The sequence below is a fragment of the Thermobia domestica genome, chromosome 9, assembly GCF_964235325.1.
Source record: "Thermobia domestica chromosome 9, izTheDome1.hap1.1, whole genome shotgun sequence".
In the NCBI taxonomy this organism is placed as follows: Eukaryota; Metazoa; Arthropoda; class Insecta; order Zygentoma; family Lepismatidae; genus Thermobia; species Thermobia domestica.
Genome location: NC_137462.1, coordinates 112,545,738 through 112,564,994, shown reverse-complemented (window position 1 = coordinate 112,564,994; position 19,257 = coordinate 112,545,738). Strand labels below are relative to the sequence as shown.

General features: G+C 35.1%; 1 protein-coding gene across 2 annotated transcripts; it reads left to right on the top strand.

The window, feature by feature from the left end:
• The first annotated feature begins 6,290 nt into the window (after window positions 1-6,290).
• Window positions 6,291-18,860, top strand: LOC145694936 (uncharacterized). 2 transcript variants are annotated; one of them, XM_081771714.1, is made up of 5 exons: window positions 6,291-6,361; window positions 11,446-11,672; window positions 13,205-13,382; window positions 14,598-14,694; window positions 18,632-18,860. In XM_081771714.1, exons 2-5 carry the CDS (start codon window positions 11,454-11,456, stop codon window positions 18,693-18,695), a joined length of 558 nt encoding a protein of 185 aa, XP_081627840.1. In that variant the 5' UTR covers window positions 6,291-6,361; window positions 11,446-11,453; the 3' UTR covers window positions 18,696-18,860. The 2 variants fall into 2 exon arrangements, with proteins under 2 accessions (XP_081627840.1, XP_081627841.1); XM_081771715.1 differs by lacking the exon at window positions 6,291-6,361 and adding an exon at window positions 6,366-6,424.
• The last annotated feature ends 397 nt before the right edge of the window (window positions 18,861-19,257 follow it).

The window sequence follows — 19,257 nt, the reverse complement described above, 5'->3', positions numbered from 1 at the left end:
AAGCACTTTCTACATATGTGAAATAGGTAGTGGGTTGATTTGTAAAAATAATCGAAAACGAAACAAAAAATACTGTACTTCGCATTATATATCGACTGCTTTCTATTATAATAATTGCTTAAGCTTGTGTTTAGATTTCAGAGCACAAGGAAATCAAGTAACATAGTTGTGAGAAAAATAGACATAAAATTTGTACTGTACAGACGTGTTCAAATTTATTAGACTCAGCATTCAATTTCTAAATATTTTACTGTTCTTACAATGTTACGTGAGAAAATACTTCGAACTTAGTCCATATTACTACTTTGTAACTTGGGTGGCTCAGTGGTAGAGCGTTCACCTCTGGTGCTTGGGGTCCCGGGTTCGATCCCAGCCCCCGCCAAATGAACTTTGTGGTGGACAAACACCGTGCTCGTGAGTTTTCTCGGGGTACTCCCGTTTCCTCCCACTTTCTTCATTCCATCATTTCACTCATCTCTCATCATCACCGTCTCCTTTAGCCTAACCGGCACAAGCGTGGGACGTAAAACTCAAAGATTTCATTTTTTACTTTGTAACTCTGTCCTAATTTCTAGTGAGTGTAGCATATGCTTTTCAATATCAATAAAACAAATTCGTACATGACATTCAAATATAATTACTATAAAGTATGTATATCCAAATTAGAAACCAAAAATGAAATGGAACACCTGCAAGAAAATTATCTCTCACACAAAAATTAATATTTCTTATGAAACCCCTTATTCTTTATTAAGTCTTTTATCATTTGTGGTATCTTATGTACGAGTTTAGCACATTTTGCCTTCAATTCAGCATCGTGATACCATAAATTGTTGATCTCCTTGATCAATTAAAATTTGGTTCTAATGCTTCTTCTTTAGCTTTTCTTTCATGAAGCTCCAAAAGTTTTTAATCGGGTTCATATCAGGACTAATGCCTGGCCACGGAAGAACACTAATTTCGTTGTCCTCGAAGAATTTTGTCATAACTTTGACCCGGTGGATTGGGTCTCCATCATGCATAAAGATGAAATGTACGTCATCAAACCAGACTGCAGTCTGGGAAAGCAGATCTTGAAGAACTTGTAGGTATTAGTCGTGCTTCATTGTCCTCTCTACTATATGCAGTCTTCCAGGCCCGAAGACAGAGGTCACACCAGAGACCATGACTGAAGTAGGATGCTTCACGGTTTATTAAAGACATTCCAACTTGAATTACTCCCAGGTCAACGTCACACATATTGTGAACATTTATCAGACTCAAAGATACATGATTCATCACTGAAACGCACTATTCTGCAATCGTGATCAGTCCAATATTCTAGGTCTCGTGCCCATTCGAGGCGCTTCTTTGCCATGATTGGAGTAGACTCTAATTTTTGTTTTCTTTCTTGACCATGTGCTTTTATTTCCTCGGCACAAAGAATCCTTCGAACATTTTCATGCCAAATGTCTGCGCCATACCCAGCCATTTTTATGCTTAAGTCTATTATAAGTTGCACTTCTCTTTCCAAGAGCCAATCTTTTTTAGTTTTCTGATACCTCTTAGCTATAACTTTGGTTTTCGCCCACATTTCCCAACCCTACTTTGGCTCTTTTGCATTTCAACTATGATTTACTCACAGATTTTTGTTCTATCCCAATTCTACTGGCAACGTATTGCCGTGTATATCTTATTTCCAGCAGAAGTATTTTATTAACTTCCATTTTACGCGGAGAAAGGTCTTTTGCTTTTCCCATTATGCTGCAATTACAGGACTACACAGAATAAAAGATTGATACACGAAACACGTCACGATCATTTTACACTGGCCCATTCGAACTGTTGAGTGCTTTGAATGTCGTTAACTTCTTACGACAGCAACCCCAACTCTTCAAACTGTAACTTGTTGATAGGAACCATAACAGCTATCTACAAGAGAAACATCACTTTCAGAATCCCCCCTCACTAATACTATCTGCAGTTCAACAGTGATATCACCACTTCAACTGTACAGTAAACAAATGAAGGTGGTTTAACCATTAAATTAAATGTTCTAGAACTCTGAAATTAGGGCTTCTACATCAATTTTTCGAGCGTGAGTCTAATAATTTGAACACGTCTCTAACTTGATTTACATGGAAATTTTAAGTTTGTACTGTACGCTTAATTATATGGAAAATTTTATGCTGTTTCGTTTACGTTGGTCCACTTTATCTTGATTTGGGACTTTCAAATTTCATTCTTTTCCCACTGAAAAGTATATAATTCAACAAGGAAATAATTATCTATGATAATTATGATAATTATGTATATAATTTAATTCATCGTAATTTGGTCCAAGACACACACTTTACCATTTTATTTCGTAAAGATCGGATCCACCGTTATTGTAATGGAACGGTGCTTGAGCGATTGATCGTAGAAATTCAAACTCCGATGAGTGATAATTTCATAGCATTTTTTAATTACAAGTTTAAACTTTTCAGTCAGTAAAGAAGAGGGCGTGGATCATGGTTCAGACTTGATGACGGTGGGTTTTGGTGGGTCCGTGGGTCACAGTGGATGAGAGTGGTTCATGGAAGGTGGTGGGTCGGAGTGAGTTGAGTGGTGGATCGGAGTGGGTCATGTTGGATAGTGGGTCACGATGGGTTGTGAGTCAGTTGGTCGTGGCTAAGGTTTTCATTGACCCACGCCATCTCTAAACTACAATGTTGAAAATTAATCAATGAAAATCAATAATTGCCATTGATCAATCAATCGAAAGTAATTGCTGTGGAAATCAATTGCAATTCAATTAATTGCCAATTAATTTCAATTGCAATTGAATGATGAATTCAATTGCAATTACTTTCCACTGCAGTTACTTTCATTCGATTGATTAATTGAAATTGTTTCTCATGTATTAATGGCCAACTGCAATTAACAATTGACCATTACTTACTTCAATTGTTAATTGCGATTAACAATTAAATTTACAGATTAATTGTTAATTGTTAATTCAATTGAAATTTGCCCAACACTGAGTGAGAATAGTGTACTCTTTGGAACAACATGAGCTTATCGTTAAAATTTTTGTAGAACGGAATTTGTTGTTGCCACGCAAATGGCACTTAAAAACAAGGTGTTTTTACCCTACCCTAGAGAGGAATGGTCGCTAGTGAATAAATTGGAAGAAACAGGATCGCTTCAGAGTGAGACAGGGAAGCATCGAACCCCGCAGGCGGGTGTTGTGGAAGATGTCAGTTATCGGGTATCCTCCCATCTCGCCTAACGACTTATCAGCCACTGATGTCTCCAAGATAAGAATGTCTACCATTTTAGGCAATATGGGAATTCCCATCTTGCCTAATCCCCTCTTGCCTAAAATGGCGGTAAGATGCAAGGAGGGAATTTTTGCACTAAAGAGGGAAATCCTGTACTAGCATTATAACCACCAACACTAAAAAATCGTGAATCATATGAACTCAGAAAAGAAATACTTTATGTATTAATCTTTCGTACATAAGAAAATCAATAATCTAGTTCAGTATATTTCAATCAATATTGGAAATTTCTGATTTCTATTCTGTTAAATTCCCACCGCGTATACTCTGCAAGTAAGTCACAACCATGTTTAACTAGAACAATCTCATAAAGAGTATCTGTTACTTTCATATATTAGCAGCACAATTCATTAAAATTATATAGGGTGTTTTAAAACAACACCGACAATGTTTGGAAGCTGATCCCTGACAGTAAGAAAGAACAAAGAGTATAGACCAACCTGGGTGGTCAAATGCTTCATTTGGCGCTATGACCACCCTAAAATCTGTCCCAAAAGTGTAAAAATAGCCATAACTTGAGAACAAAATGTCGGATCGTAGTGTAGTAAAAGGAAAAGTTCATTATCTTTAGTCGTAGATTCCATTAATGTACAATTCGATGTGGTGCATGAGCGGCGTAAGGGTGATCCCCAAAGAAACTGAAGAATTCCTGGGATATTTTATCGAAAGTTGACTGAGGAAAATTGGCTAAAATCAAATACATTTCATCAACGAACAAAAATCATGCTGCATTGTCGAAGTTAGAAGAACGCTAAGAAAAAATACCCATGTTTGATTAACCTAGTTTGCCTGAGAACAGAATAAATTTTCCAAAGGGGGAACTGCCCTTGCGTTAGACATATTTATGACTTATCGTTTTTGAAAGATACTGAAATATGTATGTTGCATGGGAGAGCACAGCTTTTGTAAGTGTAATTACTAAGAATGTGTTGTATTTTATAACCAATCCATTACTTCAATCTCTCTCTCTCTCTCTCTCTCTCTCTCTCTGTCATCTATTTTTTTTCGTTTTCTATTTCTTTCATTTTTTTAAAAAAAATTCAGAATATATCGTTAGTGTGTTTACATTCCTGAACTAATTGACTATTGAACTTACAATCATACGAACTTCTAACTTTATTATAAATGTTACCTGACTGTCTTTCCCATCTTACTCTTATAAGTTCTCCTAGTAGAAATTTCGTTCATGGTGTCCTTCCAAGTTTCATAGCCTAATACGTTTGAGATACCCCGAATTATGTAAAAGTTGAGAATCAGTGACAACATCAGAAAGGAATAGGAGAAAGAGCGTCCATCCCCGGTGACGACGCCTGCCCCTGCAGAGAAATTGTATTATGATACAGGAGAAGTAATATAAAATTGCCCTTTTTGTATACAAAAATTTGCTGTCTCCTAGCTTTTTTTTTCTATCCCTCCGCTTACCCTAACCAAATTAATTAAATCTGGCGTCGTCACTGTTAAGAATCTATCAATTAGTTCCTGTATCAATTTCATCCGAATTTAAAATATTTTTCACTGAATATTTTATAGGTTAAGAAATAGTAACTGACTCAATGAAGCAACCGATACAATTTAGCTCACTATTGTTGACTACGTAGGCCTTGTAGAAATTACCTTGAAACGCCTATTTAACCGTAAATCCTAATATGAAAGGTGCTCAATATATATCCTCACATATTAATGTCCAAACCTTATCAAATATGAATTGTAGTAACCTGTGCTGTTTTTCGACGCACTATCCTGCCTCTACGTTTTTTTCACTTGGCTATGAACCTCTTTACTCAGTCATTATAGAATTATTGAAAATTTTCTGAACTATTTCTTGTCCATAATATAAGTAATAATGCTAAAAGACTCACAAATCGAATTCAGTTCGTACCTGTAGCATTTCTTACAATTAACTTACAACTGTATTCTTCAGCCTTTCCAAAATTATGAACCCCATAGACTCCTTCTTTCTTACAAATAATAGCAATAATAATAATAATACAACGTATTAAAAGCTATCTTAACGGTGGCCCATCGTCAAACTGTAAGCAACCTAGGAAAAATTAAATGAAATATTTCAGTTTAACGATCAACGATTATGCTCTTTAAGCTAAGGGAGACAATGATTAAGGCAAGTGAATAATTATGGAAGATATGGTGAAATAAAAATGTGGAAGAAAATTGGGGTATCCGAGAAAACCCACAGACACGATACGATGGTATCCACCATAAAGTTACTAGATCGAACTAAGGACCCTACGTACCAGAGGCAAACTATTTACCACTGAATCATCCTGTCCCCCAATCCCTGAGAGATACGGGCAACCAGTTAAGAATAACTGACTTACAGAAACGTACTTACCTTTCCCGAACGAAGGAAACTCTACGAATTCCACATTCTAACCGTCTGTACTTCTTGTAAGTTATACTAGTTTATCACACACAATATTTTCTAGACCGATACTTCTGTCAGAATCATAGTGCTTTCTCCGAAATAGGGGCACGATGGCTTAGTGATGGAGCAGTTACTTCTGGTGCGGGATGGACCTCGTTTGATCCCAGACTATAAAAGTTCGTGGTCTATACCATCGTACCCATGAGTCTTCTCGGGATTATCTGTTTTCAAATACATTCTCATTTCACGAACTATTTTCCAATAATTAGCTTCTATTATGTGTCTCTATTATTGGATCGGATCTCTTCGGTAGCAAAGTTATGAGACATGGTGCTACGGATTCCCAGATAGCATGTAAGCTTAAATCAAGGGTCGCTTTCCCTTGATTTTGGCTTAGCAATGTACAGTTGATGCGACAAGCGACAATCAACGTTTATTTTAGCTTGTTTTTAACTTGAAAAGAAGCTTGAATGCGACAAGCGACAATCAACGTTTATTTTAGCTTGTTTTTAACTTGAAAAGAAGCTTGAATTTATCAACTTTCTGCTAAGCCTATTTCAAGCTTGATTCAAAACGCTTGACGTTTGTCGATTGTTTAGCAAATGGAGCCATCTGTAGGATTGGTGAGTAGTCTGAGATTTGGCGCTTGATTTCTTCCAAAAGGTAAACAAAGGTAAGCTATGTGTATGAAATGTAATAGTAAGCCCTACTTTAGTTTTAGTTACAAAATAAAAAGGTGATTTTCATTTTAGACTAGTGCGCTGAGCGCTTTTAGGATAGTATTACTTTTCAAATATGGATGGAATTTTATGTTTATATCTTTTATGTTGTTTTCTTTTTTTTAAGTGTGTTCATCCGTATAAAGTATACCATATTTAGCCATTGGATTCTTTAAAGTCAGTGATGGCTCTTGACAATTAGCATCAGGATAGGCGCCCGAAGGGGAGGGGGTGGGGCCCGGGCCCCCTTTGGCTTACGAAAATGTATACGTAATATAGGAAACCATGTATATTAAATACCAGGCGTAATATAGCAACCATGGAGATGGATCCCTCCCTAGAAAATTTTCCTCGGGCACCCCTGAATATCAGTACAAAAATTAGAGCGTTAACTTCAGCAGACGGCTTTATCATATTAAAAATTTATAGGTGGAATACTTGATAACTGTTAAGGCATTGCTTTAGCAGACGGCTGTACCATATTTATATCGATTTTATGGTCATTTTTCACTAGATTTCAGATAATACTGTTACATATAGAGAATTTTGGAACTTGGGGGCCAAAATCAGGTAAAACCACCGTGTTTACAGGAGAAATGAGTTGGTGTTACGTAACCGTAATTACTAACATAACTAACCAAACCTAACCTAAATCATCAAAAACAGAAAATATAGGAAGAAAGTACGAATTCAGGTAAAATCACCATGTAAAAATTATTGCGGATATTTTATGTATTTTTCCACTTTCCTCGTTTATGTACATGTCCTCCGTCGCTGACACGCCTGCTCTCTACGGACGCATCCCCTCGCTCCGCTCGGGACTCCCAGCTACACTCCTGCCCTGACTCGGTTAGATGTCATTCGTGCTTTTTTGTGGCCACCTAGCACAAGTTGGTTCGTGGCTTATGCACTAGCTTCTCATTTAGTGGATATTCTACAAAAAGGAACCGGGAAATGCAATGTGTGAACATTTGGTAGAACCATCTGCTCGAGTAATGCCCAAGTATCTTAACCCAGCCTAACCCAAACTAACTTAACCTACCTAAACCATAAAAAAATACAAAATATATACCAAGAAAGTACAAAATTTAAGCAAAATATTGCCACCCCCAGTTCAAAAAATATGCCGTTACATAACACTTTACGTAGCATAGCTGAGCGAACGAAGGGGAATAGATGCCCCGCAGGGCTCGTTTTTTTCCCCCTACTTTTTAAGTTACACGCGTTTGGCATTGCAACCATTGCAGACGGTCATTTTCCAAAGCTTCATATGTACTTACTACCATCTCATTCCTTGCTTGCATTCGTCTGCCTACCGCCTTGTCAATTAGATCCACCATAACATACTTAATTTTCCATTTCGTAGGATTCTATATAACAGATACGATTTATGAAGTCTAAACACATTAAAATAATTTATTTAATTAGGTAGAGCCATCTGCTAAAGTTAACCCCATATTAATAATGAAGGTAGTTGAATGATAATGTAAGTGTTTTAAACTCAATAAATTGTATGTGCAAATGAGTATACATGGGAAAGTAAGTATGTTATGGTGGAGCTATTTGCCAGGGCGGAAGGCGGTTGAATACAAGCAAGGAACGAAATGACAGTATTTGTATGTTAAGTTTTGGAAAATGACAGTCTACAATGGCTGCAATGCCAATCGTGTGTAACTTAAAAGATAAGGGGAAAAAACGAGTCCTACGGGGCTTCTAATCCCCTCCGCTCGCTCAGCTGTGGTTCGTGAAGTGTTTGTAAAGTAGTGCCCCAAATCTAGTGAAAAAATCAACAAAATCGATTTAAATTTGGAGAGGCGTCCGCTAAAGTAATGAAAATTACGTTTTATCTCTACAATCGAGGAGAAAACTGCTTTGAATTAATACATTGCCTAAGCTTTCTTGTTTTAGCTTTCACCGATACACTAAAAATTTTAACTGATGTGGCTTCCCCAAGAATCGGTACGGATGATATTTAAATGCAGCAAGCAAGCCTGGACATTTCACTCATTTTAGAATGCATCATGCTTATCTTTCGTTCCTTATGTTCTTCCATATTTATTCGGAGGTTGGGGGCAAAATTGAAGAATATAAATACTTATGTCCGACTTTATTTAGTAACAATTACTTATTCTAAGATATACTTCATCAATCTTAGATTAAGTGATATCACTCATTTCATCGCTTTACAATAAGTGCAAGGAAAGGTTCGATCGGGTATGGACTTTTGGGTTTACGGTAAAAGAACGATGAATTTCGAAAAATTACTTATTAGATATTAATAATAATTCAAAATGGATTATTACGCGAAAATAAGTTTGCGTATTAGTTTGAAGTTTGTTAGGTAAGAAGTCGAGGGTGTAAGTTTGAAGAAAACTAGGTTTTTCGTTGCTTACATTTTTATCTTTTTATCCTCTAAAAACAGTAACTTCTGTCTCTTAATTGATTTTAGTGCTTTTGTTTACTTTTTTTTTCTACCAGGTGAATGAAGTCTGGATCTAAAATCTCAGAAAAATATTTGCAATCTGAACGGATGTAATAAAGAAATAACGCTATTTTTCAGGATTGGCCAAAACCGTGTTTTTTTAAACTTTTTTTCACTTAAACCGGAATGTTTGCTTTACACCAGTTTTTTTTTTTTTTTTTTTTTTAAATACGTTTACCTTAGATTAAAGTGGAGTAACCGTTGCCCCCCTTTTTTTTAAGAGTAAAGGTAATTTGAGGCTGATGATTCGATTGAACAGGGTCGCAACCTCGAGAAATGAACGCAACTCGCTCAAACTAGAGGTCATAGGTCAACTAGTTCTGCAAATGATTTGCCATTACATCATAAATTATTCAGCAGTCTACTCCTTCAGCATTGGTTAAGCTTGAATTTTCCTTGTCGGAGGCATGATAGTCCACAAGTTGAGTGGGGGTTGGATTCGTGAAAAATACTTTTTTAACTTGTCTCTTTAATTGTGATTTTATTTTATCAAGTTTGGAGTTCCCGCCGAACTGCCTGTAGTGCGCTGCCACACTAGCGGACGGTCAACAAAACTTTTCCACAGAAGCTGATTAAGTGTCTAAATTTATAACATTGGAAAGTAGATCGACGAAACAGATATTTCCATTAGGTTTGACTGTTGTTAATAATAATAATAATAAAAAGTTTTATTTAGAAAGATAGTATGAATGGTCCAGAACTATTAATCACTTCCTGTATTGATTAGCAAATTAAATTAAGCCTATATTTCTGACTGACTAAATTAGATCTTCTGTACTATATAGTCTTTTAAAATTGTCCATTGATTTAATGTGTATAACTATAGAGTGATTCCATTTTGCAGTTCTTTCCCTTTTGGTTCTTAAGTGGCTCCTAAAATATTCACAAGTATGCAAGATCACTGCAACGTATTTCTATCAGTTGACCTCCGTGGACGATGGGTCTGTGGATTTATCGCTTTTGTTATCAAGGGATTCTGGTTTCGAGTTCAAATGAAGAACAATATCTCTCGAGTGCAAACTGAGTAGTGGTTCGGATCTCACTTTAAGCTGTAGGTCCCGTTCTTCATAACCCCGCTGTTATGACCTTACCCATAGAAAGACGAAGGTGGGTCAAATTTGCCCGCACTTTCTTTTTCTCTTTGCCCGAACAAATGAATTTTACAACGTTTGAATTTTTTTGTATTTTCTTCTGTAATCTAAACTTAAATTTAGTTTTATTAGAAAGCACATTATTGTGGTAGTTTTTTTTTTAGCGCAGGAGACTAAGTACATTTTTTTAGCAACTTAGAAATGTTAAGAGGAGTACAGTTTTACTTTGAAAGGATCATGTAAACTTATCTATTCTTTGAATGGATGACTAAATTAACACAATCTACTTTTATACATTGAGCAAACGTAATACTCTCAGGTTTAGTATAGTAACTTGTCTACACAGGCTAATGTATTTCAAGCTACTTCATGTCTGCTAACCAAATGCGGTAGTAGTCTGTACTTGGACTTGTAATATTTCCTATTAAAATAAAATTTCACAAGTCTTAAAATAATTTTACAACTCACATTTATTAGTAGCAGTCATTAAATAACTTTAAAATACATTAGTAGGGTTAAAATTGGAATTTACAACCACGAGCAAAATTGACCCCCCTTAGTCTTTCACGTGACCAATTATAGTTTAGTCTTCCTAGGGTTAATGTTAAGATACACGGATGACTAATGATAGTGAATGATTATGAAGGAATTAGTGGCATGAGAACGGGAAAACCCTCACGAATATGATATTGTCCATCATAAACTCATAAGGCCGGAGATTGAACCAAAAATCCGTCGCACCAAAAGGCAACGTTCTACCTCTGAGCAATCAACCCTTTCCTTCCGCAGTGCTGATGAATGACGTCATACTCTAATGACCTGGTCATAATTCTGCAACGTAGTGGTCTTCTACACACGTCTTCCTAATTGTTCCCCACTTTCCCCCCCAAGATTTCTGATTAAATGAACAGCGAACTCATATTTAAATAAAATCTTTGAGTTTTGTCCCACGGTTATGCGGGGCAGCCTAAAGGAGACGGTGATGATGAGAATGAATTAAATAATGGATTGAAGAAAGTGGAGGGGAACGGTAGAACCCTGAGAAAATCTACGCACATGGTGTTTGTCCACCACAAACGTACACCCATGTCCAAAATTATTGTCGCATGTCTATAAATATGTTGTTGTAGGAATAAAATTTGATAACGAATTCGCCCTGTATTTCTTATAATGTTGGTATGTGCATAATCGGCAAAGACATGTATGTGGCAAATTTCATGTCAAAAGAGCAGTAAATAAGAACAATAAAACGAAAATAAAACTTTCTTGTCCATTTGTTTTACTCATTCTAATTTACGTGCTTATAATTATTTCCCTATAAAATTTTCCACAAGAAGACAGTTATAGATATGCGACAATCATTTTGAACATGAATGTACATTTAATTGTTTCAATGGTTTGTGAAATAATATATTTTCTAGTTATATTAACACCTTCAAAACAATATTCCTAAAATTTATTGCAGATATCAGAATGGTATTTGGCCAAATGCAATCTACTTTAGCTGACCTTAGTGAAAGAGTATCTTCCGTCGAGAAGAAGGTCGACACACTTCTAAGTAATGGTGTGAGTGTGAAAGCAGAGTCCATAAACGAAGAATCCGAACTTCTTGGCCTTCTGCCTCTGCGAACGTTGAATGATTTTCAAACATTTGAGAGAAACCTTGAAGAACCTAACTTCGGAAAGAAATATGTAAGTATCCTATCAAACCTGTACAAATTATGAAGCAGGTTTCAAATCTTTGTTATATTTTTTAATTTACGTCTTTTTGGAACATCTCTCTTTTGACTAAATGTTAGCATCAACTCCATTTTTGCCAATTTAGCCATTATCATGTGCATTAGCTATGGACTATAATTTTGGTCAACTTGCCATTCATACTTGCTAATATAGTCATTTAGGCGGCAATTAAATCTTTTGCAGTCATTTTTTTTAGAAAATATGGAAAACCTAAAAAAAGTAGTTTATCTTGGTATTTTTCTAATTCTTTTGTTTACAACAGCACTTACATTGTCACAGTAAATTAGACATCTTTTATCAGTCTCACCTATCCGTCACGGTAAATTGGGATTCCTGGATCTGGTTTCTCCATAGTCAATTCGTTTGATTAGTTTCTAGTGTATTTTTAGTTTGGGTGGAGTTTTTCTTGTTGAGATGCGTGCATGTGCATGTATATATTTTTGTGATAGATCAATAGTGTTATCAAGCCATACCCAGCATTAGAATTTGAAAATAATTCAAGAGATTTTATTACTTCTAGTCAATGAAGGAACAAAATTATATTGTGAAACTGTTTGATTTGAGGATATCAAAAGATAAATAATATTAGAACATCTTTGTAAACTAGTAGACTTAAAGTACCAAATATTTAGTTTCTTTATTCCTAAATTCTGTTACCTATAAGTTAAGGTAAGTTGAGCCATTTTTAGCTAGTTTTTGTGCGTCATTTAGCTATTTTCTGACACTGCTTGTTGGCAGCACTGATTAACCCACTGTTACTTGTTACTTTTGGAAGTGTATGTAATTTCCATATACATACACACACACAAACACATACACACACACACACACACACATATATATATATATATATATATATATATATATATATATATATATATATATATATATATATATATATATATATAGTATTTTTTCTAATTCAAACGGACAATGGTCCTTTTAAATAACCGCTATTCCGATATAAAGCTGAAAGTTACCAAATAAATCCCAGGCAAACAGTTTTTGTTAGTCACGTAGCCCATTTGATACGGCCTTCCGTGAAACTCAGAACCCCACGCCTTTTTTTTTCACACTTCACATTACGGTATCTAAAAATTAATCTAGTTTCATTCATGCTTTGTTTTTTTTTTTCACTGGTAGAAAATGAAATGAAATGAAATCTTTGAGTTTTACGTCCCACGAATATGCCGGTTAGGCTAAAGGAGACGGTGATGATGAGAGATGAATGAAGTGGTGGAATGAAGAAAGTGGGAGGAAACGGGAGAACCCACGAGCACGGCGTTTGTCCACCACAAAGTTCACTTGGCGGGGGCTGGGATCGAACCCGGGACCCCAAGCACCAGAGGTGAACGCTCTACCACTGAGCCACCGCGCCCCCACTTTCCACTGGCAGAAAAACATAACAATACGGACCCTTATATATATTGTTTTTCTTTTTGATTTCAGCATGCATTAGATCTAAATACTTTCCTTTCTTTAAGGTAAAAGTATTACTGTCAATTGGTGGTAAGGATTTTAAAAGGTTTCGCTCACAATGCAATAAGAAGAACTTTGTGCGACAAACTCGCAATGGAATTCTCCTACTCTGGCAGGAAACCAAGGATCATGAAGCAAAAAAGCACACCTTTGGGTCCAACCAAATGTACAATAAGATCAACAGTAAGTTGATTTGAAAAGTTGTACTGAAATATTTAACTTCATTTATTTATTTATGCTAGTAACCATACAAAATTCCAGTTTGCTAATTATTAAGTCTTACTTCTCTCGCACTGGACGTGTGTTCTCATATTAGTATGTCCCAAGCAATCAGAAGTAATTCTTCATGAATAAAGTATGCTTTGAGTACTTTAGGATTCTTTTACTGTCAAGTAGTAAAATATGTAAATGTGTTCACCCTTACTGGGTGAATATAACATCTGTGTAGAATGTATAGGAAATTCAATAAGTAATCCAACACTCTATGTTGTAAACAAAGCTTTACTGGCAAAGTACATATTTAAACAAATCTTTGCTTGAAAAAGCATTCAAAAGAATTTGTAAGGTGTACGGAAAATCTAAAACCAAATAAAATTCCAAAGTAGGAATGATTCCAGGGCTAAATAAAGTCAATAGTGTCAACGAATTTAAATTGAAGTACAGTGTAGGAATCACTACTGTGAAGTATAATTTTGCACCAGACTTTTCGTGTATACCTGTAAATTTGATACTGTCTACCACACGAATATAACTTTGTTGGGTTGGCAACACTGTTAGTCTGGTAGTATTGCACAGTATGCCAAACTGTCTCCCCTGCCGATATTTTAAAGGTGCAAAATTTCAGAGCTCTTTGTCTAACACTGGAACGCAGATAAAACACTAGAAGAACATAGCTTTCGAAGTTACCATAATTCCAGTATAAAAAGAGAAAAGTTGCAGGCTTTCAAGACGGCGAATAGTCAAACTTTCGTCTTTCTGTCGTCTTCATCTTTCAATTTTTCGTGACAACGAAGTTAGCCAAAACCTAATGTGTTTTTGGTAGTGTTATTTAAGGTGACTTTAAACGTTGACTCAAAACCATATCACCACTAAGGGCACCGGAAGAAAGTCTTGTTACACTTGTATCGAAAAATCTAACTTTTCCATTATATAATATACTAAAAGTGTGGTGGAAGATAACTTTCTATAGTACCCTTACATAAAAATCACAAAATAGGGGCCTAGCTTAGGTGACTTGAAAAATAATATAGGAATTAGTTTCAGCTCTAGGTATCCATGTTTAGAAACCATACCATAATTCCGTAAAGCTATTTAAGAGGGAAATCTATTTCAAATGACAGTTTTTTTTTAAAGAATAAAAATCGCTAGTATTTGCTTGAAATTCTATCTTTCTTTCAGCTGCTGTTCGTAAGATGTACACCGTCGCAACAGACGAAACGGTGAAGGAAGTATTGGGTGTTTGGCTGCAGCAGGCGGAGACTAGACTACTGCGTAGGTAAGTATAGTTTTACCTATTTTCCTTACAATCACGAGAGAGATCGGAAAGTTCTTACCATCACTAAATAAGCTAGGGATCTGCAACTTAGTCCATGGACGCGTTCTTCTCTACATATACGTTTTGTATTCACTACATTTCTCACATCTATAGGTCACTAGATCAATATCATATGCATAGAATTCTGTGGATTTGGAGGAAAAAGAGATTTACAGCGTTTCAATGCCTCTTACTTTCCCGGACCCCAAGATATGAACATCTTATTATAATAATTGTAATCCTTCCCTTTTTCTTCCTTTTAGGATATGTATCATAAAACGCTTTTGTAATAATTTTAAATGAGAAGTTACTTCCATATTTCAAATCTTAAAAGATTTAGAGATATCGACATTTTATTAGAATAATTGTAATCCCCACCTTTTTTTTCTCCTCTCCACATCGTTTCTTTCCCTTTTTACTAGCATGTCAAAAAAGAAAAAAGGGCCGAAACACGTGGCAAAGTATTTTAAATGAGAAATGGAAATACTGAACTTCAAATCTCTCACCTTAAGGGATTAAATACTTTACTATAATAATTATAATCCCCATCCATTTTTCTTTCCACCCCCCTTTCTTACCTCCGAGGCATATTTCAAAAGCGCTTAAATTCTTATCTACTTATTTTAAATAATATGAAAATACCAAATTTCATGTTTCAAACCTTCATAAATTCAGAGATTTCGACATCTTATAATAATTGTAATCCTCACTCCTTTTCTTTTCTTTCTCACCTTTTTTTTCTTTTTTTCCTTTGTACTAAAATATCAAAAACCGCTTAAATATGTCAAATTATTTGAAATGAGACATCCGAATATCAAATTTCAAGTCTGTAACCTTAAGGAATTCGGAGATATGGTCATATTTTAAAAATACGTCCCACACCTATTTTCCTCTCCTTCCTTTCGAGTTTGCAAAAATCCTTCCTTAGTGGTATTCTACGTAACAAATCCCATGTACCGTCCATATTTAACTTGTCTATCTTAAGCGATTTGGCCTGTGCAAAGATCTGTCGGTCACTCAATCACTTACGTCTTTGCATTTTATATAGCGAGATGAGTTCATTTTTACGCACTCATGTATTAGTACACAGTGAAATGAGATGAAATGTTTACCTTGTATGTATTTATTATTTTATTATCTCTTATAATTTAGCAACTTGCCTGTTACTTTCCTCGGAGGATGGAAATTTTAACTAAAATCGAGATTCATTACTGTTTACATTTTTATTTTCTTGTCTTCTGGAAGAAAGTGCCTCTGTTAATTTTATTTTTTGATTACTCCTATCTGCTGAATGAAATCTTTTTTTTTTAAAAGAATAACTTTTATTCCTTGATTAATTTTGGTGTTGATTACTTGTTTTCTATACTGCAGGAAATTTCAGTTTTGAAAACTGCGATTTCAGAGTAATAGAGAGATAGGCACTTACTGTTATATTTGCCTTCTAAAAACATTTCCTACCTGCTGCATGAAAAACAGAAAGCAACTAACCTATTTTTTTCTTGACTAATTTTAGTGTTATTTTACATCTTTTCTATCTACTGAACGAACTCATCTCATGAGAGGAAAACTACAATACCACCCTCTTTCTTGATTGATTAGAGTTAATTACTTCTTTTCTATACTAAATGAAACCATCTTACATTCTGGAAAACTCTGCAATGCCATTGTAATAGAGAAATATGCAATTGCAGTATCTTCCAGACGATAAGATTATTTCGTTTAGTATAGAAACAAGCAATAAAGTACTATAATTAATTAAGATACAGATGGTATTGTAGTTTTTTTTCCTTCTCAGAAGATACGGTTTCATTCAGGAGATAGAAAAGAAGTAAAATAACATTAAAACTAATCGAGAAACAGATTTTTTTTCCTAGAAGATAAAGACTTCAGCAGTTAGAAAATTTTGTCAAAAGACAAAATAATAATAGTAAATGTACATTTCTCTCTTACAAAGACATTCCCGAGTTTTTCGGAAGATAAGACTTCATTCAGTATGAAAAAGAAGTAATCAACACCAAAATTGAACAAGAAATAAAGGTTAATGTTTTATCCACAAGATAAAGACTTCATTCAGCAGTGGCAGTAATAAAAAAAATTAAAAAGTAAGAGTAGTTTTTTTCCCCCAAAGACAAAAAGATTTCAATAGGATGGAGCACGCCAAAGTATGCGTATGCGTAAACACTCAACAACAAATTAACAGGAAAATAAATAGGAAGACATAGGTCTTAAAATGCATTCAGAATTTGACTGGATTGAAGTAAATGAAGTGATTTTCCTGCCTTGTGCCATGTACACTGAGAAATGTTTCTGCTTTCAAAGATGGGATATAAAGAACTAGGTCGATAGGTCGCAGGAGTATTTATTACTTCTCTATAATGAATTGTGAAACGACGCTAATGACTCCGACACGACGTTCCATGAATATGGGTCAAATAAACTTAGTGTTACATTTACGGTAATGAGTCATCCCTTCTTCATTTTATATGTATGATGAAGGCAATATGCATGTCTTCCTATCAGTGATTCTTGTGTTTTGAAAGAATGAAACGTTGCAAAGATGTATTCCTCCTCTGTAAGGCTCAGGATTAAAATCCGTTTGTTTTACTGTCACAAATAATTCCAGTGAATTGTTGTTTAACACCTCTTTACGTGTTAGTCACCAGTAACTTTTATATTTTTAAAGAGAAATATTTCATTGAACTTCTAAGGTATGTTCCAAACTCGTTGCAAAATGGTACGAAGTTGTCCGTGTATACGGTGCCTACTTTAGTAAATTCTACACTTTTCCTGTGAATTGCGAACTACACTTTCCCATGCGTTCTGTTATACATGACGCAGGATAACGCCTTGTAGGTCATCATCTATGATTTGTGTTGCCCCGTGAAGAATACAAGGTATATAGGTTCACACACTTATGGCCTATCTTTCCTGTGAATCGTGAGATCAGATTGCATTTCATACAAGGCATGGAGAGAAAATTAAAGAAATAAGTAAATATTTGTTCTTCCATCTCTCAGTGATTTCTTATATCAGTGATTACTTCGTTTGTTTTTCGTAACGCCGTGCTTATACAACAGTACCGAGTGAGTCAATATGACATTTTCTGGATTTATCTCAATTGATGCTCTCACAGAACAATGCACATTTTCAGCTAGGAAATTAAAAAAAACTTTACTGAAAATTTACTGGCACTAGAACATTGAAATAGGTAAAGTGAATAAATACCATGCAGTGGTACCAGTGATGAAACGAGTAACATACTTCGTGACTCGTGATCCCGAAGTAGTCAGATCCCTGATCCTGTATGACCCAGACAGATTCGTGCGATCCCGAGACGACTTAATATCAGACTGTGGGAGAGTATGTTGTAATTGTAACAAACGCGATTCGTTCCTTTCAAGTGCTTCTTATGAGTGATCGTCAAAATTTAATCAAATAAGGCTGTAAAACGTAAAATGTAGAATATAAGGGGTGCCGCTAAACCGAAAGAGTGTTTGGGTAATGTTTGTGTATAGTAGTGTTTAAAATTACTTTATTAATTTTCAGTATGGGAAGATGAATTATATTGTATTTGACATAGTCAAGACACTTTGAATAAGAAGTGTCACACTACAAATCTAACATCTGAATAGGTGAGCTCGATTAGGGAATATTAATTCACTATAAAAAATTCTACCGTAATGCTATAGAGATCATATTTGGAGTGCTTCCAAGCCATGGATCACCAGATCTGAGAAACGAGTGCCAGACTCTGTTGCCTTGTGTGGCACTTACTTCAAAGAATAATAATGTATTTTAATGAGAGCGTATTTATAAGGTAAACAATATGAATGTTTTCTTTTAACTGTGCAATCAATTACATGTTTTTCAGTACGTATTTATGATCGTTATTTTGCAGAGAACGAAGAAATTCAAAACCTGTAGTGGAAGGTCACACCGTTGAAGTTGAGGAACCCAATTAAGGAAATAAGTTAGAAATAATACAAAATATGTAAATAAGTTCAATAAATAACATTGTAATACAAGCTGATTGTTTTCATGGAACCTTATATCAGTTATTGCGTAGAATGTAGGGATAATTTATTTCAATTATGTAGCAGCAGGATGCGAAATCATAACAGTTATGATCGGGGAGAGATAGGAGTAAATAAATAAGTAAAAAAAAATGCACTGGAAAGTTTTGAAATGAAGATTTCATATATTGAACATCCAAAATTATTGATATATGTAAGGTTAGGGATAATGCTTATCCACTAGGTTGTCCACTACCTGCACAGATTTACTGTAAATAGTTTGTATACTTCTGACAGTGTCGATGTCACCTTATCTCTCCAGTAAATTATTGAGGATGAATTTTCTTCCAAAATTTTGAAGTATGGGAATGGCCATCCTCAGTATTTCGCACCCTGTGTAGCAGTGGTTCTAGGATTTAATTTATATTTCTTTCTTTCCTGAAATCTGATAATTTAAAAGTTTGCTTAGCCCTTGACGTTTGTCTAGTGGTGTACGTCTTTGGTGCGCCTA